This window comes from Chiloscyllium plagiosum, chromosome 10 (assembly GCF_004010195.1).
Source record: "Chiloscyllium plagiosum isolate BGI_BamShark_2017 chromosome 10, ASM401019v2, whole genome shotgun sequence".
NCBI classification, from domain to species: Eukaryota; Metazoa; Chordata; class Chondrichthyes; order Orectolobiformes; family Hemiscylliidae; genus Chiloscyllium; species Chiloscyllium plagiosum.
In genome coordinates this window covers 14,132,826-14,156,889 of record NC_057719.1, presented here as the reverse complement: position 1 = coordinate 14,156,889, position 24,064 = coordinate 14,132,826, and the positions used below count along the sequence as shown (strand labels likewise).

The window sequence follows — 24,064 nt, the reverse complement described above, 5'->3', positions numbered from 1 at the left end:
CGCAGCCTATTCTTCCACCATCAGCTTGAGTGTACTTAATGACCCAGCCTCAACAATTCTTTCCATTAAGAGTTTGACAAATTCACCACCCTCAGACAAAATAAATCCTCCTCGTCTCTGCCTTATTTATGCCCTTTGGTTTGTGAAACAACCTCTCTGCATTCACCCTGTTGAGTCTTCCAAAGCGTGTTATATATTTCAATAATACCTCTTCACATTCTTCAAAATTCCAATGAGCACAAGCTCAAGCTGTTCAAACGCTCCTCATGAGAAAATCTCTTGGGCCCAAGCTAGTGAACCTTGTCTGCACTGTTTCCAATGCTAGTTTATCCCTCCATCGATAAGGAGACCAAAACTGTTCGCAATATTCCAGGTGTAGCCTGACTACTACTTTGTATTGTTTTCGCAAGACTTCCCCAATTTTAAAGCCCATTCCCTTTTAGATAAAAGCCAACATTGCATTTGCCTTTTGTATGACCTGCTGAATTTGGATTCTAGCTTTCTCTGCTTGGTGCATTAGAACCCTGAATGCCCTTCGTGCTGCAGTGTTTTCTCATTTAAATAATATTTGGCTCCTCTATTCTTCCTGCCAAAGTGCATGACCTAACATTTTACCACACTATGTTGCATTTGCCAAGATTTTGATCACTCACTTAATCTGCCTCTATCCCTGGATAGACTCTGCGTCATCCTCACCACTTGCCTTCTCAGCTGTTTTAGTGTTTTCCACAACCCGAGCAATTCTACTTTCACTTCTATCATCCAAATTATTAGGGTAAACTGTAAACAATTCTGGTCCCAGCTCTGATCCCTGTGACCCTGGCTGCCATCCTGAAAATAGACACTCTCTGTGGGAAGAAGACAGCAAAACCAACAGAGCTTAAAAGAAAGAATTCTTACAGGAAAAAGACCCAACTCCACCTGACCAACCAATTGAAGACAGACTCTCCCCCATGACATCAGCATGTCATCATTGCTAAAACTAAAACAACGTTGAGAGGAAAAACTACTTGCACCTTGTGGTATGGATGTTTGATTGTTGGTGTTTTGTTCACCTCGATGTGTGTGTTGAACTGTGCTCCGTCAACTTGTCCCACCCTCTGAGGCCCAGAACTGGGGCAAAGGGTGATGAGGAGCCTGTAGCTCCCAGCCCCTTTCAGGAAAACAGAGAAGGTCTAATGGATCTCACAGTAATGAATGAGGAGCTGCTGACAACATTATGGGGTACCTCACATGGTGATTCCGATAGGGACAGCCTCTCCTCTGGCGCTGGCACAAATATCTCTAAACGCCACGGCAAGAGATGAGCCGCCTGGAAAGGAGCAGTGTAAAGACAGCATTACTCTGCGTGTAGCCCACTGCTGTGTCTCTGGTGACCCTGAAGCAGTTTCCTCTATTGCAATGTGATTGAGCCATGAGCATTCCTGGATGAGTGACGTGAGTAGCAGATAGAGATCACAGACCGTAGCAGTCCAAGAGGTCAGTGAGTGCTGTTCTAGTTTGATTTGTGTTAGTGTGTGTTGCTCATTCTACGACAGAAAGCAGATCTGCTCTTGCTGAAGGACCATGAGGTATGTTGGACACTTGCAATTAGAATTAGGATTGGACTTAGGTTTATTGTCAAGTGTGCTCAAGTACAGAAGTTCAGGAGTACAGTTTAAAATGTCTCCCCTCACAGCGCCATCTTAGGTACAAAGGTACTGAGATTCAAATCTTAGATACAAAATAGAGAAATAAAGAAAATAATAGTCACATTACCAAACAGTGATTTATAGCATAAGTTGGAAAATAAGAAATAACGTTAAAAGGACAAACATTGCAGTCAGATAAATAGATGACAGATAAACATTTACATTGCAATAGATCAGAGTAGGAGGTGCCTACACATGGTCTGACTGATCTAGCAAGCCGCTGATGTGTTGGGGATGTGTAACCCTGATTTGTGCTGGCACCTAGGGCATTCTTTGTGCACCCGAAGCTACAGGCTGAGCTTTAATGGCTGACTGGACCCTCCCTCTCACTTCCAATTGTCCATGGGTCCCAATAAAAGGCTGATCTCCTCCTGGCTTCAGCCTTAATTCATCCCAGAGGTGAAACGTGCGGCCAAAACACCTCCTTGGGTCTCAAACATTGGCTTTTGTTTCCAACTGAGATCCAAAGGCCAAGCCCAATCCCCAAGCATCTGAGTGATAATAGCATTCTCCCTGAGGAACAAATGGTTTAACATACATAAATGCTAACTGAGAGGGATTTGGGTTTAATTTCCATGCTGTAGTATGCAAACTATCAAGTGAGAATCCTGCAATGGCCTTAGCAACTGGGGTGCATGGTCCTGAGGTCAGCTGGAAGCCCTGAAGCTCCCATCACCCTGCACCCCAACCTAGCTGTCTCTGTGAATTGTATGCAGTCACCACTCTGTGCTATCCCTTCTAGGCTCTTGGTTTTGGTGCTTGCTTTGCTTTGTGGCCATTCTATATCCCAGTCACCAACCAGCAGCTCAGAGGGCCCACCAACCAAGGAACTCCAGACTACCACGAAACCCTGGGTCACAGAGCAGAGTGCCAAAGAAACAGTGTGCAAAGGAATCACTGATAACACAAGAAATGGAACCTCTGGAGTAAAAGGTAATTTCTCTCTCTTTCCCTCTCTCTGTGTCTCTCTCTCTGTCTCTGTCTTTCTCTCTCTCTCTCTCTCTCTAGCTCTCTCTTTCTCTCTTTGAGTTTCTTCCTCTCTCTCACTTTCCAAGAGTTTCTGTCCAGACTGTCCATCTCTCCATGTCTCTCTCTGCCTGTTCCCTTATTATCTCACACACCCCAATTCTCTTTCCCATTTTATTTTATTTTTTTCTCTCTCTCTGTCTCTATCAACCTTCTGGTTTTACCTCTTAATCTCTCTCTCTCTCTTTGTCTCCCTGTCTTTCTCATTTCTCACACTCTCTCCTTGACCCTCTTCCCCACTCAGTCTTTTTCTGTCCCTAACTTTCTCTTCCTTCCAGTCTTTATTTTACTCTCTGTCTCTGTTTTTGTTCATTTCTGTCTTTGAGTTTCTGTTTTAGTGGATTGTGGATGGGTGTAGGATGGAGTCAACACCCCATTTCAACTCAGAAGTGGTGAGGTGGGCTGCCTTTTTTTAAGATCACTCATGGGATGAAAGGATTGCTGGCTGGTCCAGCATTTATTGCCTATTTCCCATGACCCTTGAAAAGGGTGTGATGAGCTGCCGTCTTGAACCATTGCAATATATGTTGTAGGTAGACACGGAGTGCTATTAGGGAGGGAATTCCAGAATTTTGACCTGACGACATTGAATTTTGGAGAGTTTGACTTTTACTCTGAGACTCTGTCCCATTTATAATGAAGACAATAAGCTCTTTGACTCTCATTCCTCATACCACCGTATCATCCCCGTCACCTCCCCGCACCAATTTGGATTCAAAGCCAAGGCAACACCAATTCTGCCCCCACCCACTACCCATAGTCATGAGTAACAAATGAACCAAATCAAATCCCCTTCAAATATATCAAGGAGATAGCCTCGACTCTAACTTTTATCTTACTTAAAGGCAAGTGTAAGGGATTGTGTTTCACGTGTAATTCGATTTGTTATTCCACTCGGCTTTATTCATACCCTACAGTTAAAATACAAACAAAAGAAAGAAGAATTGATATGACTTTAACTCTATTGGAAAATGTAACAGAGTAATAGATTATTTAACTACAAAATAGCAACTGTTCCAAAATATTAATACGCCATAAAAACACCCCGGCAAAGGCAAATTCAATAAAATAAATGATCTCAATGAGATGTTTCTCCAATCCAAGAGAAAATTCTGGTTGGGAGAAGGATATGGCAGCTTCCACAGCCAGCTTCAAACCCCAACAACTCCTGAAAGCTAAATTCAAATCTTGGTTGTGTGGGAGCCTGGCACCACCCATTCAGGCTGCTTCTATTGTCTTAACTTTTAGAAAAAAAAAACCCAAGGCCTCACAAGCTACTTACTTTATTGCCTTGGAGGAGGCAGCTTTGTACCTCTGGATCAAAATTTCTTCAACAGGCTGCTTCTATTGTCTTAACTTTTAGAAAAAAAAAAACCCAAGGCCTCACAAGCTACTTACTTTATTGCCTTGGAGGAGGCAGCTTTGTACCTCTGGATCAAAATTTCTTCAAACAAAACCAAGGCAAAGGACGTCTCTGAAAGCCACAGTATTGTCATATACTCTGTACGCATTATATACATAACCATTGTGCCAAATAATATTGATGGTCAGCTATGGAACTGCTGAGAAATCCCCCCCCCTCCCCAATTCAGAAATATTCTGAGAAAAAAAATCTACTGTTCCTGTAATCTTACACAAATGTGAGCCCTAAAGTCGCAACATAAAGTCATAGAGTCATAGAGATGTACAGCATGGAAACAGACCCTTCGATCCAACCCATCCATGCCGACCAGATATCCCAACCCAATCTAGTCCCACCTGCCAGCACCTGGCCTATATCCCTCCAAACCCTTCCTATTCATATACCCATCCAAATGCCTCTTAAATATAGTAATTGTACCAGCCTCCACCACTTCCTCTGGCAGCTCATTCCATATACGTACTACCCTCTGTGTGCCCAGTAGGGGATTCAAGCATTTCACCATATTTAAACTTATCCAAGTAAGTCTTGATGCATTGGCAGAAAGACATCATAGAGAGAAATGAAAGGAGTTTTCCTGTTGTGGGACAGACAAGAATGAGGGAAGGTATTTTGGAAATAAGAGGTCTCCAGTTTAAAACTGAGATGAGATTTTTAAATTGATGGTCATGGTGGGGTCAAGGTGGGATCATTGAATATTCTTAAGGTGAACATCTACTTCTGGACTAACAAGGCAGTCAAACGTTATTTGGAGTAGCAAGTATTGTGGTGTTGAGGCACAATCATATCAATAATAATCTTATTGAATGATGAAGCAGATTAGAGGGACCGAACGGCTTCCTCCTGTTCCTATTTCATATGTTAGAGCCATTGTGATGCACCTCATGGAAACTGGTGCCTTGGCTAATCTTCTCCACAACTGTCAGAAAGTATCTATCTATTCGAGTCCCATTTTTCAGTACATAGCCACTTATGCTATGGCAATTTAAGGGACCATCTAAAGACTTTGGAAATGTTGTGACAGCTCCCAGCACTACCATCCTTTTGGTCAGTGAGTTCCAGATACCAACCATCCTCTGGGTGAAATATTGCTCTTTACACTCCTCTCAACCTTCTGCCCTTTACCACAACTCTCTGCCCACTGGTTATTGGTTGCTCTAAGGGGAAGTAGTTATAAGACCATAAGACTACAAGACAAAGGAGCAGAAACTAGGCCATTCAGCCCATTGAATCTTCCCTGCCATTCAACCATGGCTGATACGTTTCTCAACCCCATTCTCCCTGTAACCCTTGATCCATGTCTTAAATGTACTCAATGACCTGACCTCCACAGCCTTCTGTAGCAGTGAATTCCAGAGATTGTCCACTGTCTGGGTGAAGAAGTTTCTCCTTATCTCCATTTTAAAAGGTATTCCTTTACTCTAAGGCAGTCCTAGTCTCTCCTACCAATGGAAACATCTTCTAGCATCCACTCTGTCATAGCCATTTTGTATTCTGTAAGTTTCAATTAGATCCCCTTCCACCTTCTAAACTTCATCCAGTATAGACCCAGAGTCCACAAATATTCCTCATACATTAAACTTTTCATTCCTCATGAACCTCCACTGAAACCATTCCAGGTCCAGTACATCCTTCCTGAGATATGAGGTCCAAAACTGAACACAATATGGTCTGACCAGAGCTATATAGGGCCTCAGAAGTATATTCCTGCTTTTATCTTCAAGTCTTCTCAAAATAAATGCAAACATTGCATTTGCCTTCCTAACTACTGACTTAACATGCAATTTTACCTTGAGGGAATCCTGGATTTGAATTAAGCAAATTCTTGACCTAATTTCCTAAATTGCTCTGAATCCCATTGACTCTTACCGACTTGACCAGTCTCCCATGCAAGAACACATCAAAAGCCTCACTAGAGATCACGTAACCTAAATCCACTGCACCACCTTCATCTACACAACTAGTCACCTCCTCAAAACATTCAATCAAGCCTGTCAGACATGCTCTCCACCTTACAAAGCTTTGCTGACTGTCCTTGATGAATCTTTGCTGGTCCCAGTGGAGATTAATTCTGACCCTCAGATTCTTTTTTTACCAATCATTTTCCTACCATAAATGTTAGACTCAATAGCCTGTCGCTCCCTGGTTCATCCATATTTCCCTTCTTGAGCAAACATACCACATGATAAAACAAAAATAAAACAATGAGTGGTCTAAAAGAGATATTACAATATTGATCAAGGAATCGATTACAGTTCTCTAGCACATGTCTTGTCTCCTGAGAAGATTTGTAACTTAATGTCAATGTCTCTGCAATCTCCTCCCTTCCCTCCCACAACACCCTTGGGTGCATTGCTTCTAGTTCTGAAAACTAATGATAAGGTTCTGGGGAGTTTGCTGAACAAAGAGACCTAACAGTGTAGGTTCATAGTTTATTGAGAGTGGAGTCCCAGGTAGGCAGGATAATGAAGAAGGCATTTGGTATGCTTTCCTTTCTTGGTCAGTGCATTGAGTGTAGGAGTTGGGAGGTCATGTTGCAGCTGTACAGGATATTGGTTTTGGAGTATTGTATTCAATTCTGGTCTTCCTGCTTTGGAAGGATGTTGTGAAACTTGAAAGTGTTCAGAAAAGATTTACAAGGATGTTGCCAGGGTTGAAGGGTTTGAGCTATAGGGAGAGGCTGAATAAGCTGGGGCTCCTTTCCCTGAAGCATCAGAAGCCAAGGGGTAACCTTAGAGAGATTCATAAAATCATGAGGGCCACGCATAGGGTGAACAGCCAAGGCTTTTTTTCCCAATGTCAGGGTGTCCCGAACTAGGGACATAGGTTTAAGGTGAGAGGGGAAAGATTTAAAAGTGATCTAAGGCACAACCTTTTCACACAGAGGATGGTGCAAGTATGGAATGAGCTGCCAGAGAAAGTGATGGAGGCTGGTACAAATACAACATTTAAAAGACATCCAGATAGAAAGGGTTTAGAAGCATATGGACGAAATGCTGGTGAATGGGACTAGATTAGTTTACGATATCTGGTCAGCATGAACGAGTTGTACTGAAGGGTCTATTTTCATGCTGTACACCTCTATGACTCTACGATATTTAGCTAATTTACCCTGCAGTGTTTCCTCATTCCCGTCTCTTCACTTTCCTAATTTCTTTTTTTAAGTAACCACCTGCATCTCGAGAGCTTCTGGCATTCTGAGCCTCTGGAATCTACCATCAGCTTCCTGTTTCGTGAATTATCCTATCTGGTACAAACCTTGATATCCAGGGTTCTCTAGAATCTATGGTCTCACTCTTCATATGTTGTTCCTTCACTCTCACTCTCCCATTTTTGAAAGGCTTGAATGTAGATTTTCACAGAAGTAATTGCTTCCAGGCCACTTTGGCTGACTTTTGTCTTACTATATTAAAAAACAGCCTTCCCCAAATTCAGAATCTTTATTTCTGGTCCATATTTGTCTTTATCCACAATTACTTTAACATTTACCATGTTACAGTACCAATATGCTTCCACATCTACCACATGCCCAACTTCATTCCCTAAAATTAAGTACAACACAGCCATGTGTCATGTAGGACTTAACAGGCTCTCCCCTCTCAGCCTTTCCTACTTTGTCTATCGGCTGAGGTTACCATGATGGACTGTCCTTGTCATTTCTCTCTTTCTGTAGTGGGAGAGCAGCCCTATAGCCTGCTCGAGCTATCGTGGCATTACCTATCCCATTTAATATGGGGGTAAAATTGAAGTCTGCAACTATTGTCACTGTATTACTTTGACAGTTGTCTGAAACTTGCCTATAGATCTAACTTTTGACCTCTCCCTGACTGTTTGAGGGCCCACAGATCACTCCCAACAATATGACTAGGCATTTCTTGTTTTAAAGTTCCAAAATATGGCCACAATCGAGTAGCTTTCTGAGATATTATCCCTTCATGTTGCTGTAATTGACTCCTTGATCAATATAGTGACACCTCCTCGTTTACATTACTCCCTTTTTGTTTGCCTAATCTGACCCCTCCCTCATCCATGTCTCTGCGATAATGATGATACCTCATATCGCCATGTGTTAATCTGCCTTACTCACATGACTCTTACATTAAAGTAAACATAAACCACCCTTGCTGAACTCCCCTATGTCTTAACATGACTAAATAGTCAGACTGGGATTTATACTGACTTGTTTCTGTTTTTTTTATAATAGTCTGTGCATCTTCTCTTATTGTACCTCTACTCCATATCCCTTTCTCTTGCCAAATTACTTTAAAGTCTCACCAACAGCACTGGCAAACCCCCCTGCCTGGATGTTAGCCCTGTTTCAGTGTAGGAGCTACCTGTCAGACCTGTACAGGCCCCTAGATATGGATCCTGTGATCTATGAATCAAAATCCTTCCCTCCTGCAGCAACTCTTCAGCCTCGCATTAACTTGGTCCATCTGCTTATTCCTATGCTCATTAGAATATTTCACTTGGAGTAATCCAGAGATTAAAACCTGTGAGGTGCTGCTTTTTAATTTCCCTAGCTCCCTGATGCAGCAGCTCCTCTCTCTTTCTATGTCATTGGTAACAATATGACCCATAACTTCTGGTTGTTCACTCTCCTTCAGAATGCTTTGCAGTCCTTATTGTCATAGAGTCCACAGCACAGAAAAAGGTCCTTCAGTCCTCCGTGCCAGTCAAAAACAAGCATGTAACTATTCTACTCCTATTTTCCAGCACTTGTCTGCTGGCCCTGTATTCCTTGGCATTGCAAATGCACATCTAAATACTCCGCTCAGTGACATCCTTGACCCCACCATCCTGGACTCACGCCTGTGGCTGCAGAAACACATGCCTGTACCCTTTACTATTGAGAAGAGAAAGTGCAGACTGCAGATGCTGGAGATAAAAGTCGAGAGTTTGCTGCTGGGAAAGCACAGCAGATCAGGCAGCATCTGTTCTCCCTGTATCTGTGCCAGTTTCCTTCCACAGTCCAAAGATATGCAGCTTAGGTAGTTGCTAAATTGCTCATAGTGTCCTGGCATGTGCAGGCTAGGTGGGTTATCCATGGGAAATGTGGGGTTATGGGGTAGGGTTGGGGTCTACATGGGTTGCTCTTTGGAGGGTTGGTGTGGACTCGATGGGCAGGATGGCCTGCTTCCACTCTGTAGGGATTCTATGATAAGCTTAAGCTAAGTAGAAAATTAATTGAAACAATTTTGCTTTGAATTTCCAACCCGCGCTCTCCTTCACCTGGTCCATCTGACTCCTCTCTTCTCTTCCTTGACATCTCTGTTTTCATGATGGAGATAGGCTGACCACTGAGATCCACTCCAAATCCACTGACGCCCACAGTTACCTGGACGATACATCAAACACCCTCCTTCCTGTAAGGACTACATCCCATTCCTCTGGTCTTTCCATCTCCGTTACATCTGATGATGCAACCTTCCACCGGTCAGCCTCAGAAACATCCACCTTCTTCCTCAACTGAAGATCCCTGCCACCATTGCTGACAGAGCCCTTAGCCATGTCAGACCAATCTCCCGCAGTTCTGCCCTCAATCCTTCTCTTCCCTCCCACAACAATGATAGCGTTCCCCTGGTCCTGACTTCCCAAACCACCAGCCTCTGCATCTGAAGATTGTAAGCCGCCATTTCTGTCACCTTCAATGGGATGCCATGGGACACACATTCCCTCCCCTCGTTTGTCAGCTTTCTGCAAGAACCATTCCCTCCGGGATACCTTGGTCCACTTCTCCACTGTCAATACCTCCCTACATACTTACGACACCTTCCCCTGCAATTGCAGAAGCTGTAATGCCTGCCTATTTACTTCCTCCCTTCTCAGTATCCAAGGCCCCAGACACAGCTTCCAGGTGGAACAGTGCTTTACTAGGCGATTTACCAGGATGTCGCCTGGTATGGATGGAAGGTCTTATGAGGAAAGTCTGAGGGACTTGAGGCTGTTTTCATTAGAGAGAAGATGGTTGAGAGGTGACTTAACTGAAACATATAAAATAATCAGAGGGTTAGATAGGGTGGACAGTGAGACCTGTTTTCCTCAGTTGATGATAGTTAGCATGAGGGGACAAAGCTTTAAATTGAGGGGTGATAGATATAGGACAGATGTTAGAGGTAGTTTCTTTACTCAGAGAGTAGCAAGTGTGTCGAATGCTCTGCCTGCAACAGTAGTAGATTCACCAACTCTAAGGGTATTTAAATGGTCATTGGATAAATAAATGGATGAACATGGAACAGTGTAGGATAGATAGGCTTCAGGTTGGTTCCACAGGTCAGCGCAACATCGAGGGCTGAAGGGCCTGTACTGCGCTGTAATGTTCCATGTTCTATGTTTACCTGAACTTCTCTCAATCTGCTCTCGTGTATTCTCTGCTTGCAATGTGGACTCCTCTAGACTGGGCAGACAAACTGGGTGGCCGCTTTGCAGAACACCTACATTCTGTCGCAGAAATGTTCCTGAAAAGTTGCCTGCCACTTCAACACACCACTCTGTTCACACACCAACATTTCTGTCAGGGGCCTGCTGCAGAGCCAAAAGGTGCCTCACCACAAGCTCGAAGAACAACATCTCATTTTCCATAGCCTCCAGAACTCAACGCTGAGTTTAATAACTTTAGGGCCTGGGGATTCCTTTCCAAACTTCTGTGAGTTTTTTAACCGACCCCACACCCTGTTCTATTATGATATGGGATTGTTTTTAGCATAGTCACCCATTCTCACATAGTCCTAGACCCATTATCACATTGTACAGGTTATTTTGAATATAGCTCACTCAATTTCTCACTCTTAGCTCTGATTATCTCTTATTCAGCTTTCCTTCTGCTATCCATAATCTCCTTGTGTACATATCCCTTTCATTTCTCACTCTCTCTCTCTGGACTTCGCCTCCTCTGCCCTAACCTCACCTCCCCACCCACTGAGGCCAGCTGACTTCAGCACAAACACCACTCTTTCTGAGCTGCAACCAGTTTTTGCTGGATTCGAGCTGCTAATTCTCAGTTTCTCCAGAAATTTCTGCTTTACTTTCAGAAAATGAATTGAGTTTTGTTTTAAAAAGCTAGAACTTTTACTGTTTCTCTTAAAGTGGACAAGGACTTTGCACTTTTGGTATTTTGGTCAGTCATTTGAATTTGAGCGCGCTTTCCGTTAGGGTTTAACTATTGCTCAGACTGAGCTTGAGCTGGGTCTCACCACATTGACACTCAGGGGTGCTCCACTCCTGCCAGGTTTACCACCAGGTTGGCTGCACTCCGACTGGATTCCTTACAGACTACAGACTAGAAAACTCTTATCCTTACTCATGGCCTGATGTCCCCATCAGATCCACTCTCCCAGCTGCATAGTGATATTGACTGCTGCACACTACTCCCAGTGTTTTTTCCAAACATATACTTTATTCATAAAAAAATGCATATTTACTAAATCAGTTTGGTTCTTTGCATTAGCGTATGAAGAAGACAAATCAAACACTGGAGTTGGACTATATCCAATAAACAAACCAAAGGCATTTCTTACTATTATAAGATTATATTTACATGCATTCGGTTCTGCTGTAATGCAGGAGAAAGTGAGGTCTGCAGATGCTGGAGATCAGAGCTGAAAATGTGTTGCTGGAAAAGCACAGCAGGTCAGGCAGCATCCAGGGAACAGGAGAATCGACATTTCGGGCATAAGCCTTTCTTCAGGAATGTGTTGCTGGAAAAGCGCAGCAGGTCAGGCAACATCCAGGGAACAGGAGAATCGACGTTTCAGGCATAAGCCCGCTTATGCCCGAAACGTCGATTCTCCTGTTCCCTGGATGCTGCCTGACCTGCTGCGCTTTTCCAGCAACACATCTCCGGCTCTGATCTCCAGCATCTGCAGACCTCACTTTCTCCTTCTTCAGGAATGACCTACTTCAGGAATGACCTACAGCCCCTCTGCTGTAATGCAGTAGGTCTAATCTTGTGCAATCCCGTGTTATAAGAAAATCATGTAATAGCAGCACCATTTAAACAAATGGGTCCAGAATCACGTTAAAACTAAAACACACTTTGTAAGTTCACACGATAGAAACATTGTCCCCAAATCATCAACCACATTATAGTGAATTCACATTAACAAAACGTGTTATAGCAGAATGACCTGTACATTTGAGGCATCTAGAGTCTGATAACTGAACAGATCCCCACTTAAGTTCAGCAGAAAGACCTCAGACAGTGGTCTTGCCCCACTGCACCCTGATAACAGCTTTAGTGCATCCCTCAACCTCTCGCTTGGCTGTACAGTGATGCTGACTGCTGGATAACCATCCCAGTCAACTTTATAGTGATGCTTACTTGCTGCAAATTCCTGACGAAAGGTTTATGCCTGAAACATCGATTTTCCTGCTCACTGGATGCTGCCTGACCCGCTGTGCTTTTCCAGCACCACACTCTTGACTTGCTGCACATTCCTCCTAGTCACGGGTTCAGATGTAACTTAGGTTAACAGCTTACAGATGTCAATCAAGCCAAGTCAACAATTCATGTCAAAATAAATTTTGTGCCGAACTAAGATTCCTACTGGACTGAGCTCTCATCCAAGCAAGGATGTTAAGGACAAAACTGAAAGAACGACAGATGTTAGAAATCTGAAACAATAACAGAAATTGCTGGAAAATCTCAGCAGGTCTGGCAGCATGTATGGAGAGAAATCAGAGTAAACGTTTCAGATCCAGTGACTCTGTCTCGGAACTGATGACAGCAAGGAAAAGGATGGTTTTATGCAGAAGACGAGATGTGGGGTGGCAGGGAAGAGGGTAAACAACAGGTAGAGATAGAGTTCAAAGAGAGAGAATAACAGTTGGACAGAAAAAGGAGTGGATAACGGTGTGTCTAGGGGAAAGAATAGCCACTAGATTCTGGATTTACATTTTATTATCTTGCACAGGGTACAAGAGTACAGTGAAAAGTGTACAATGTCACCCCACAAGTGCCATCTTAGGTACAATGTATCTAGCTATAAAATCTTAGTTAGAGAAATAGAAAAATAAAGAAATAAGTTAAAAAGTTCAGCACCACAAGAAAATGGGAACCTTGTGATGGTCAGGAATTGAACTCAGGTTAACTGCTTGGAAGGCAACTATGCCAGCGGGGACTGTTAGAGGTTGAGAATGAGTGGTGTGTGGTAGCAGCCCATGTGATAACAAGGTCTATGAGGGTGGGGGAAAACATAGGGAAAAGGTGCTCAAGTCCTGTGTAATGACACCTGATGAAAATAACAAAGAACAAAGAAACTTTACAGCCCAGGAACAGGCCTTATGGCCCTCCAAGCCTGAGCCGATCCAAATCTACTGTCTAAACCTGTCACCCAATTCCTAAGCATTTGTATCCCTCTGCTCCCCACCTACTCATGCACCTGTCCAGATGCATCTTAAATGAATCCACCATGCCTGTATTAACCTCTGCTGCCAACACATTCCAGACACCTACCACCCTAGCTCTGCTTTTATTCCCCCTCTCCCTAATTCTTTCTATCTTTCCATACCGCAGCCGCTGACTCTCGTTCTGCTTCTCCTCGACTTTCACAGTTTGTGGGCGGCCTTCAAACCCAGCGACAACGGTGCAGCGGATCCTGGGTGGTAGGCTGGCAGAGGAGGGGAGCTTCCCGTGGCACGTGCTGGTGGTGGCCAGCGGTCGGGGGAGGGCTGGGGGCACCCTGATCGGCGGGGGCTGGGTGCTGACAGCCGCCCATGTCTTCTACCCGAAAGGGGGCCCCCGGACGGAGCTGTCCCACCAACTCAACGTCACCCGGATCCGGACATGCCAGGCAGGGAGAAGCACCAACCTGCGGGCACTCCTGGCAGGGAAGAGCCGTGAGATCGAGAAGATTGTGGTGCACCCAGGGTTCGTGGAGGAGCTGCACGATTTCGACAATGACATTGCCCTGATCAAGCTGAGGAGGAACGGGAGCGAGGGAGTGGAGGAGGGGGCTATGCCTGCCTGTTTGCCTGCCCTACGCGGGGCCGGGGGATACAAGGAGGGTGACCTCCTCCAACCAGGGACTGTGGGCTTTGTGGCCGGCTGGGGAATCGAGGAGGGGTTCTTCCTTCGCGACCGGCTACGCTACGTTACACTGCCTTTGGTCAGACAGCAGCACTGCCAGCAGGCTTTCCAGGAGGCACGAATTGGGGGTTTGCGCCCGCCTGTCACCAACAACATGTTCTGCGCTGGTTTGCCAGAGGGCGGGAGGGATGCATGTGGTGGGGACACCGGTGGGGGCTTCCTAGTCCCTCACCAGCCTTCGGGAGCCTGGTACCTGATGGGTATTGTCTCCTGGGGGACTGGATGCGCACGGCCAGGACGCTACGGGGTGTACACCCGCGTGTCCAGCTACCTCCATTGGATACACTCGGTCATTGCCACACATTCTTAGAATGCAGCTTCCACTAAACATCCACCATTTGTCAGGGTGGGGGTGAGCTTCAGACTGAATGGAATCTTATTTGCCTCCAAATTTCCACAAACTCTGATTTCCTCACACTCCCTCACGATTTGGGACCCCTCGCTTCCTCATCCTCAGAACTGTGGGTCTCCTCACAACGGGACAAAGACGTCAGGCTAAACGCAATTGTCAGTTTTATTTGCAGCAAAAAAGATTAAACAGAGGCAACGGCAACAGAATGCTTGTTTTGTTTTTGAAATAATGTGAATATTCAATTAATAAAACAATCTAACTCTCAGAGCTGGGATTCATAAAAAACTGTTCGCTAAAAACTGAACTGGGAAGAGCTGGATTTGGTACAAGGTTGGGGACTTGTGTGGTCCATGTCTTATTTTGCCGCCCTGTATCATTGCCTTAATCTTTGTCGCAAAAAGGCATCAGAACAGACCAGGGTCAGTGGTATAAATGCTCAGTGGGAAGTGGTGCTGTTTTAAAATAGAAACATACAAGGTACGAGCAGAGGGAGGCCTTTCAGTCCTTTGAGCCTGCTCCGCCATTTATCACGATCATGGCTGATTGTCCAACTGAATAGCCTAATCCTGCTTCCTCTCAATAACCTTTGATCTTATTCACCCCAAGTGGTATATCCAGCTGCCTCTTGAATACATTCAATGTTTTGGAATCAACTACTTCCTGTGGTAATGAATTCCACAGGCTCACCACTCTCTGGGTGAAGAAATGTCTCCTCAGCTCTGTCCTAAATGGTCCACCCTGGATCCTCAGACTGTGACCCACCATCGGGAACATTCTCCCTGCATCTGCTGTGTCTAGTCTTGTTAGAACTTCATAACTTTCTTCGAGATCCCACCATCCAACACTCCCCCACCATTCATCTGAACTCCAGCGAAAACAATCCTAACCTACTCAAACTGAAAATGAACGGCAAGAGGGATTTTTTAAAAAGACTGAGGCAGAGGGAGTTTACTGCCTTGGTATGTGATCGCTCGCAATATGGCTTCTGGCTAAATTATTGCACTAAAAAGCACAGAGTTTTGAATACCACCACTATTGTCAGTAGTAGTATTTGGGTAGGAACAGTTTGTTATATGCAGCCTTTAGCAAAAATGTATTTTCTTCAGAGTTTCTGAATAACTGAGAAATGTAAGGGTGATTGTAAGAACCAGAAGAGGTCATTTAGGCTCTCTAGCCTGCTTTGCTATTCAATGTAATGATCGCTGATTGTTATTTCATTGCCTTTTCCCCTCCTTGCCTCCAGATCTCTTTACATCATTGATATTTGTCAAAGTGATGTGGTGACCGTACCGTTCCATTATCTCAACACGGATGGTGATGGAACCTTGGAATTGCAACACAGCGCCTGATTTGAAATAAACATTTTCCAAAATAGCAATCAGAACCTCAAACCTGAAACTCTTTCTTTTCAGCCAACGATGTGTCGGTGAAGTTGAGTCGTTGCTGCACAGAGAGCACAAAGTCTCAACAAACCTTATTAAATTGTGTCTAGAATTGAGGAACAGAACCCGAGCTCCAAGCCAAGGACATGCTCCAGTCATTGAGGTCTACAGCACAGAAAAATGTTGAGTCAGCACTGGTCAAAAACTATTCTAATTCAATTTTCCAGCACTTGGCCCATAGCCTTGTATGCTATGGCATTGCAAGTATACATTCTAAATACTTCTCAAATTTTATAAGTGCATCTACCTCTGCCATCATTCAGCGAGTTCCAGATTATTATCTGACAGAACACAATTTCCTCAAATCCATTGAAATTGTACACTCCTTACTTTAAACTAACGCCTCTTCATCTTGGAGCTCAAAGCATCAAAGGGTGTGGGGCAAAAGCAAGAGCAGGGTATTGAGTAGGATGATCAGCCATGATCATATTGAAGTGCAGAGCAAGTCTGAAAGCTATTTTCTAAAATTCTATGTTACTGTCTATAACCCTCATCATTTTATTAACCTCAATCATGACCCCACATCAGTCCTCTCTATTCTGAGGAAAACAACCCCAGGCTGTCCAATCACTCTTCACATCTTAAACTCTCCATCTCAGGCAACATCCTGATAAATCTGCTCTGCACCTTCTCCAGTGCAATCACATCCATCCTATAGTGCGGATTCCAGAATGGAACACAGTAGTCCAACGACAGACTAACCAGTGCTTAGCCACTTTATCCAAATAGCTGGGGCTTTTATCTTGAAAAAGTCATGAACGTACACAGCTCTCACTCATCAGAGTGTTGGTGACATCTATATTTGACACATCATTTGTCAATAAACGGTGTGGGGAGGGTGCTTTGAAATTCTCCAGATGTCATTTTCCCTTTAATGCCTGATGTGAGCATATTACTCCAAGTTGAGATCCAACCAAGAGCATCCGAAAATTTCAATTTGTTTTCTCGAGGGAATTCAGTTGCTCGACTGCAAATGTATGTTTCCCTGAGTCCAGGGTTGTAACCATCGGAGAAAGGAGCCAGGAATTATAGAGTCATAGAGATGTACAGCATGGAAACAAACCCTTCGGTCCAACCCGTCCAAGCCGACCAGATATCCCAACCCAATCTAGTCCCACCTGCCAGCCAGCACCCGGCCCATATCCCTCCAAACCCTTTCTATTCATATACCCATCCAAATGCCTCTTAAATATTGCATCCACCACTTCCTCTGGCAGCTCATTCCATACACGTATCACCCTCTGTGTGAAAAAGTTGCCCCTTAGATCTCTCTTACATATTTCCCCTCTTACCCTAAACCTATGCCCTCTAGTTCTGGACTCCCCGACCCCAGGGAAAAGACTTTGCCTATATACCCTATCCATGCCCCTCATAATTTTATGAACCTCTTTAAGGTCACCCCTCAGCCTCCGACTGTCCAGGGAAAACAGCCACAGCCTGTTCAGCCTCTCCCTATTGCTCAGATCCTCCAACCCTGGCAACATCCTTGTAAATCTTTTCTGAACCCTTTCAAGTTTCACAACATCTTTCCGATAGGAAGGAGATTGAATGGGTTGGTGTTTTAAAAAATTCTCAAGGTCAAGGACCAGGCTCGCAGGAAAGTAGTCTGACACAGAACAAACAGCCAAGAGGCGAGTCTGCTAGAATATAAGTGTTTTATTCCCCGCAGCGTCGCCACAACCAGGTCTCGCACTTACAACGGGTCTGGTTTATACTCACTCTACGTGTTACCGGAACTGGGAGCCGTCAGTTCTCGTAGAGCGGTTGCCAACAACCCACGCTCGGCGGTTAAACGCAACCCCGGAGCAGACTCTACCGAACTGGAGACTTTTCCAGCTGATATACTCTTTTCCAGATATAAACATTCATGTGAACAGCAGAGCAAGGCTAAAAAACACATTCCATTCTGGTTACATACAGATAAGAAGATTCACACGGGAAGGTGGGAAAAGACTTTGCCTATATACCCTATCCATGCCCCTCATAATTTTATGAACCTCTTTAAGGTCACCCCTCAGCCTCCGACTGTCCAGGGAAAACAGCCCCAGCCTGTTCAGCCTCTCCCTATTGCTCAGATCCTCCAACCCTGGCAACATCCTTGTAAATCTTTTCTGAACCCTTTCAAGTTTCACAACATCTTTCCGATAGGAAGGAGATTGAATGGGTTGGGTGAGAGGGTGAGAGGCTGGGAGGGAGAGGGGAGTACGTGGAATTCACTACCACAAGCAGCAGTGAGGTGAATAGGCTCATGGTCTGGACAAACATTTGACAGGGGGAATTCAGCTCAGAATGTCCCACAGAAGAATGGCAAGAAGAATGCAGACACACAAGAACAGTAAGGCAACCCAATTTTAAAACAGTAGGGAGGACAGGGAGCTGGGTGTGTTTGTGCACAATGAACAGTAGTCATGCAAGCCACTCATTGCTAACCCAAACTGGAGCCATCTACTCTCTATTCATTTAGAAAAGCAAAATGCTGTGGATGATGGAAATCTGGAACAAACAGAGAGAATGCTGGAGAATCTCGACACGTCTGGCAGCAGCCGTGGAGAGAGAAACAGAGTTAACATTTTAAATCTATGATGATTTTTCATTCTCTGCATTTGTTTACCCTAATCTCTTTCCTCTAGCCCTTTATCCAAAACTGTACACCCAGGTAACAAACAGCAAATATCAATAGCACAACATGAGACCAAAACCAATTATGAAGCTGGATTAGTGCAGGCTTCTCTGTAGATATGACAGGTTGACGCACAGTTGTTATAATGCACAATGAAAGAATGCCCTGTAAAAGTTATTGAAAAACAAAACTTTTTGAATGGAATTACTGATCAATTGCCATCTAAGTCATTTCTAACTGCACATGATGTAGTCACAAGACTGAACTAAGGTTTGGAAAACATTGCAAAGGCTATAAATGGAAATAAGTTATCATTACGACATAGTAAGCATGTTATTGAAATGTCAGTGTTGCAAAAGTTCAGTAAAGCTTTACTCTGCTCCACAAAGCTAACCAAATGTTGACTCTTTTGTCATCTTCATGTCGAGAGTTTAGTGCTGGAAAAGCACATCAGGTCAGGCAGCATCCGAGGAGCAGGAAAATCAACATTTCGGGCATAAGCCCTTCATCAGGGGCTTTCTCCTCTATTATCATCTTGTGTCATTCAGCCGTAATGTTTCCAATCATTATTCCATCAAGAACCATTCCAACAATAAATTCATGAAGCTCCTTTCACAAGTCGTTGACACAGTTAACTGCAGTTGCACATAAACACTTAATGGGGAATAACATTTTTTTTTACCTTTGACTGCCTGTGAATGATATATCCCGGATGTCCAAACAAAATGACTTCCTTGCAATTAAATTACTTTTTTCCTTGCAAAGTCCACAGTGTGCAGCACAACATTCTGTGCTTGGCAAGTATCATTGGGTCCTCTAACCAATGCTACTTTGTGAGCTTAGACAAATTCTTACAAAATCAATGCTTTAAGCAGAGATTTAGAAACTAACTTCTATCTAACACTCAGAGGTCAAATGGGATAGTTCAAAAGAGAAAGTCAACAGAGTCAGAACTTTCTTCAAATAAGCAGTCACCCGTAGCAAAAAAAAAGTATTTTTAGAATGTATTTAGAAAATAATTATTATCTGCCTCCAGGAGGTCAACTGGTCACGATTTGAAAGAGAAAATTAACAGATTCAGCACTTTATACAAATAAGCAGCAAAGTAAAAAAAATTAAGTGTATTTCAGAATTTGAGTTCTATGTAAACCCATCGCTTCTGTAACCATCTCCTGCAGTCTGTGATCATCTTGCACACCTTATTCTGCTGGTCAGGATGTATATGCATGCAACTGGAAATTGACAATCTTTGATAGACCAGCCATAATCATTACCATTGAACCATGTGTATCTGCTCTCTCAGTAAGCCTGAGTTTTCATACTTGCCCAGGTGGGTTTAAATTGCGGAAGGATGTGAAGAGAAACATTCCAGTGTTTTTCTTTTCAACTCCTAAATAGTCTGGATTTCCTTGTTGTTGCAATTCTTCCAGGAAATCCTATGATTATATAGTGATCCATAAAGGCATTACAGTTATAGGGAACAAGTTGACTGACCTGCAGGCCATAGTGGACTCAAAACATTAAATCTGTTCCTCTCTGCAAAGATGCTGCCAGACCTGCTGAGTTTCTCCAGGACTTCGTTTTTGCCTTTTCCGAGTCCTTCAATCTCAAGCATGTGGGCATGTCTTCTCAGATGTTATTTTAGGACAGGGCTGTGAGACAGGTCTGACCTTCATGTAATTTCACCTTAATGACATCAATATAGTTGACACTTAATTGTTCTCTGAAATGGCTGACCACTCCTCATTTCAAGGGTCATTGGGGTGGTCAACATACGCTGGCCTTATCAGCAATACCCACAATAATATGAAACAATAATAAGTCAACACAGTACAAGTTTAATTATTTGTGGGGATACCATAAGCACTCTTCCCATTGGTGAAAGGTTACACATACCAAGTAGTAGTTACTTATGTTAACACAGATCTGCATTCTTAAGCCAAATGTTGCAAAGACTACCTGCATTAAGCGTATATACAAACATAGAAATGCATCACTGAGGACTTTGCATTTGCCAAGGGATAGAATGCAAAGGACTCGTGCACAGGGTATTTGATGAGGGATAGCTAGGAGAGAGTTGTGCAGCATGTTAGAAATTTAACAAAAGGTGGCATATTGGTAATGGGACTATTAACCCAAACTAATGTTTTGGAGACATAGGTTTGCATCCCACCGTGGTAATGGTGAAATAGGAATTCACTACATGAACAAAACAAGCATAATGACTTCCTCATACAGGTTCAGTGTTGCGTTTCCTTGGGGACGTCCAGCATGCTGACTGCATCCTCTGTAAACACGCATCAGAAGTCTGTGGGATATAGGTAAATTAATGTTACTTCTGCAATTCTGCAATTCTGCAATTCTAATTGATTATATAAAAGTAAATGAACTCGCACCAGTGTGTAATTGTTTTAGCCAAGAGCTGAGTCAACAAGAATGGAAACGATGTGGAGGAAATATATAATTGTTTTTGTATTAGCTAAAATTGTATGCCAGCATGAAACGTGATTGCAAAACAATGGTAGATATTATGGGCAAATAGATGAGATGTTGTGAGGGGATGAAGTTAAGCTAGATACGCCTGTAAAAACAGTAGGTATAAACATCTGTTTCCCACTTTTACAGAGACACAGGAACAAACCCCAATTAAAGAGGTCATAAGGATCGGAATGGCCTCGGGAGAGGCCCAGATGGAGAGAGTAGATACTGATGAAGAAAGAATATGCCTAACAATGACCTGCAGCGGGGTCAAACAGCCTTGTGAGGCCAGAATCCATTCTTCGTCCCGATGTCTTCTGGCCAAAGTACAGGTCGGACGAAGACTGGGTTTGTAAATATCTGAATTTATATGTCACTGAATGAGAGAGAGAGAGAATGCAAAGAGCTGTACAGCTGGTAGAAAGTTTAAGCCTTTGTGATTTGGTTTGAATGAACATTTGTTTGTTGGTAATTGAATGTTTGCGTTTTATTCCCTGGAGCTTGACTTCCAGGACTGTTTTAAATCTGATTTTTATTATGGTAACTTAACATGATTTCTTTTAAGGTTAAGGATTCTATCGAGATTATGAAGAAAAAAGAATAACTCCTGTTCTTTTTATAGATCATGACTGCCTTACTATCAGTTTCTAACTAATCTCTTTTATCTTTACATAAAAGCGATTTATGGAGGACAGTTGAAGTTTCAGTTCAAATTAGATTGTCGTAAAAACAAAATTCTATGGTTAATATCTGTGGCCTTGGATTCGGTAATTGTTCATGCGTTAGGAGTTTTTTTTTAAACTTGAATAGACAAATTCTTTTAAGGCAGCTCTGATTATTTCACGACCTATAGTATTGTAATTGAGCAACGATTGGTTAGGACTACTTAAGAAAACTAATTTTGGATTTAAATTAAGGGACTAAAACTGGGTGATTATAGTGGATTTCAAAATTGGGAACTGTATGCATTTTACATTTTAAATATTAAATACTGAATAAATGAACGTAAATATATAAATACATTTACAAGTTAGGAACAGGCTTTAAAAGTTAGTCAAGCATGAATTGGTGTTTGAAGTTATGGGGAGCTAGAAATAGTGCAATATTTCTTTAAAAAAAATAAGGAAGAACGTAACGACTTATCCCCTTCTGGAGGTACCAATAGGGGACAAAGAGATTGGGTTTGTAAGTGCCCCCCTCACTAGTGGGGAGGTCAGAACATTTAAAAAGGGAATGAAGGTCCTGGTTGAGGATCCAGTGGGGTTGTCTGAACAAATTGATCAATATTTGGGGCCCAGTCTGTATACATGGGCTGAGTTAATGTCTATTTTGAATATACTATTTACTGGGGAAGAAAGGGGACTTATACGAGGAGCAGCCATTAAATATGGGACAGGGAACACCCGATTGGAGATGGGGATGCTGGACAGGGAGAGGTAAAGTTTCCCCTCAGCGATCCCCAGTGGGAAAACCAAAACCCGGAGCACAGAGAAGAAATGAGGGAATTGAAAGACCTGATTCTAAAAGGAATAAGAGAGGCAGTTCCGAAGTCACAGAATTTGACTAAAGCCTTTGAAGTTAGACAGGAGAAAGATGAGACTCCCTCAGCTTTCTTGCAAAGATTAAGAGACTCAATGTGGAAATACTCTGGAATGAACCCTGAGGACCCAGTGGCACAGGGTCTTTTGAAAACACATTTTGTGACAAAGGCATGGCCAGACATACAGAGAAAGATACAGAAGACAGAAGGGTGGAGTGAAAAACCATTAGATGAATTGTTAAGAGAGGCACAGAAAAAGTGTTTGTAAAAGGAGGATGAGAGACAAGATGAATTGTTAAGAGAGGCACAGAAAGTGTTTGTAAAGAGAGAGGATGAGAGACAAAAACAGAACGTGAAATGATGGTAGCTGCGGTTGATGAGGTAGTTAAGAAAAGAATGGAACCAATAATGAGCAACCGGAGCGGCGGGTGGCAGCATGTAGGACAGAGAGGGAGAGGGAGAGGGAGAAGACAAGGGGGAGCGTTTGATAGAGGGTTCGAGTGACAGGGGCAGAGATGGAAGTCTCCACAGGCAGGATGCTATTATTGCGGAAAGATAGGACATTTTAAGCAGGAGTGTCCTGATCTACAAAGGGAAGAAAGGGCAATTCCGCTTATGAATTTTGATGAAGAATAGGGGTGTCAGGGGTTCCTGCCCTCAGGCGCCCACCAGGAACCCTTGATAAACCTGAAGGTGGGACCCTATAGGGAAGAGGTAGTCTTCCTAGTAGGTACGCGGGCAGCACGGTCATCGTTGAATTTTAAACCAAAGAAAGTAGAAATGTCGACACGGTCAATTACTGTTTCCGGGGTAAAAGGGGAAGGATTTACTGTTCCAGTATATGAACCTATGATGATAGAAGGTCCTAAGGATAGGCTCATAGGGGAACTGCTGTATATCCCTGATATAGAAAGTAACTTACTAGGGAGAGACTTAATTATCCTATTAGGACTGGAGATTGGAATTCAGGAAAAAGAATTAGTTGTACAAATGGCAATGTTGACAGAGGATGTGGAGAGAGAGATAGACCGTATTGTATGGGCTAGGGAAGGGAATCGTGGAGGACTAGAGATCCCTCCCCTTGAAATAAATTTAAAAAGGAAAGGGGACATTGTCTGTGAGCGACAATATCCCATTTTCATAGAAGGTACACGAGGACTGCAGCCAGTAATCGAGGGACTGATTAGAGATTAAGTAAGATCCCCCATGACCACAAATGGTTTAGTGTGATAGATTTAAAGGATGCCTTTTGGGCTTGTCCCTTGGCAGAGGAAAGATTTAGGACTATCCCCCTATGAAATCTTATTTGGATTACCTTACTTGGGAACGAATGGAGAATTGCCAATTCCCGAAATTAAAGATTTGTTTTTAAAAGAAGTATATATTGGGCTTGTCCTCCTCTCTGTCT

At 43.3% G+C, this 24,064-nt stretch overlaps 1 protein-coding gene across 1 annotated transcript; it reads left to right on the top strand.

Moving 5' to 3' along the window:
• Positions 1 to 1,451: 1,451 nt before the first annotated feature.
• Positions 1,452 to 14,841, top strand: LOC122553393 (complement C1r subcomponent-like). The gene is made up of 3 exons (XM_043697102.1): positions 1,452 to 1,571; positions 2,434 to 2,624; positions 13,690 to 14,841. Exons 1-3 carry the CDS (start codon positions 1,567 to 1,569, stop codon positions 14,532 to 14,534), a joined length of 1,041 nt encoding a protein of 346 aa, XP_043553037.1. The 5' UTR covers positions 1,452 to 1,566; the 3' UTR covers positions 14,535 to 14,841.
• Positions 14,842 to 24,064: the final 9,223 nt, after the last annotated feature.

Bases quoted from the DNA above. Each gene is read 5' to 3' on its own strand.
- LOC122553393 (XM_043697102.1), top strand. The intron at 2,625-13,689 runs GTAATTTCTCTC...CGACTTTCACAG, and splicing joins TGGAACCTCTGGAGTAAAAG to TTTGTGGGCGGCCTTCAAAC.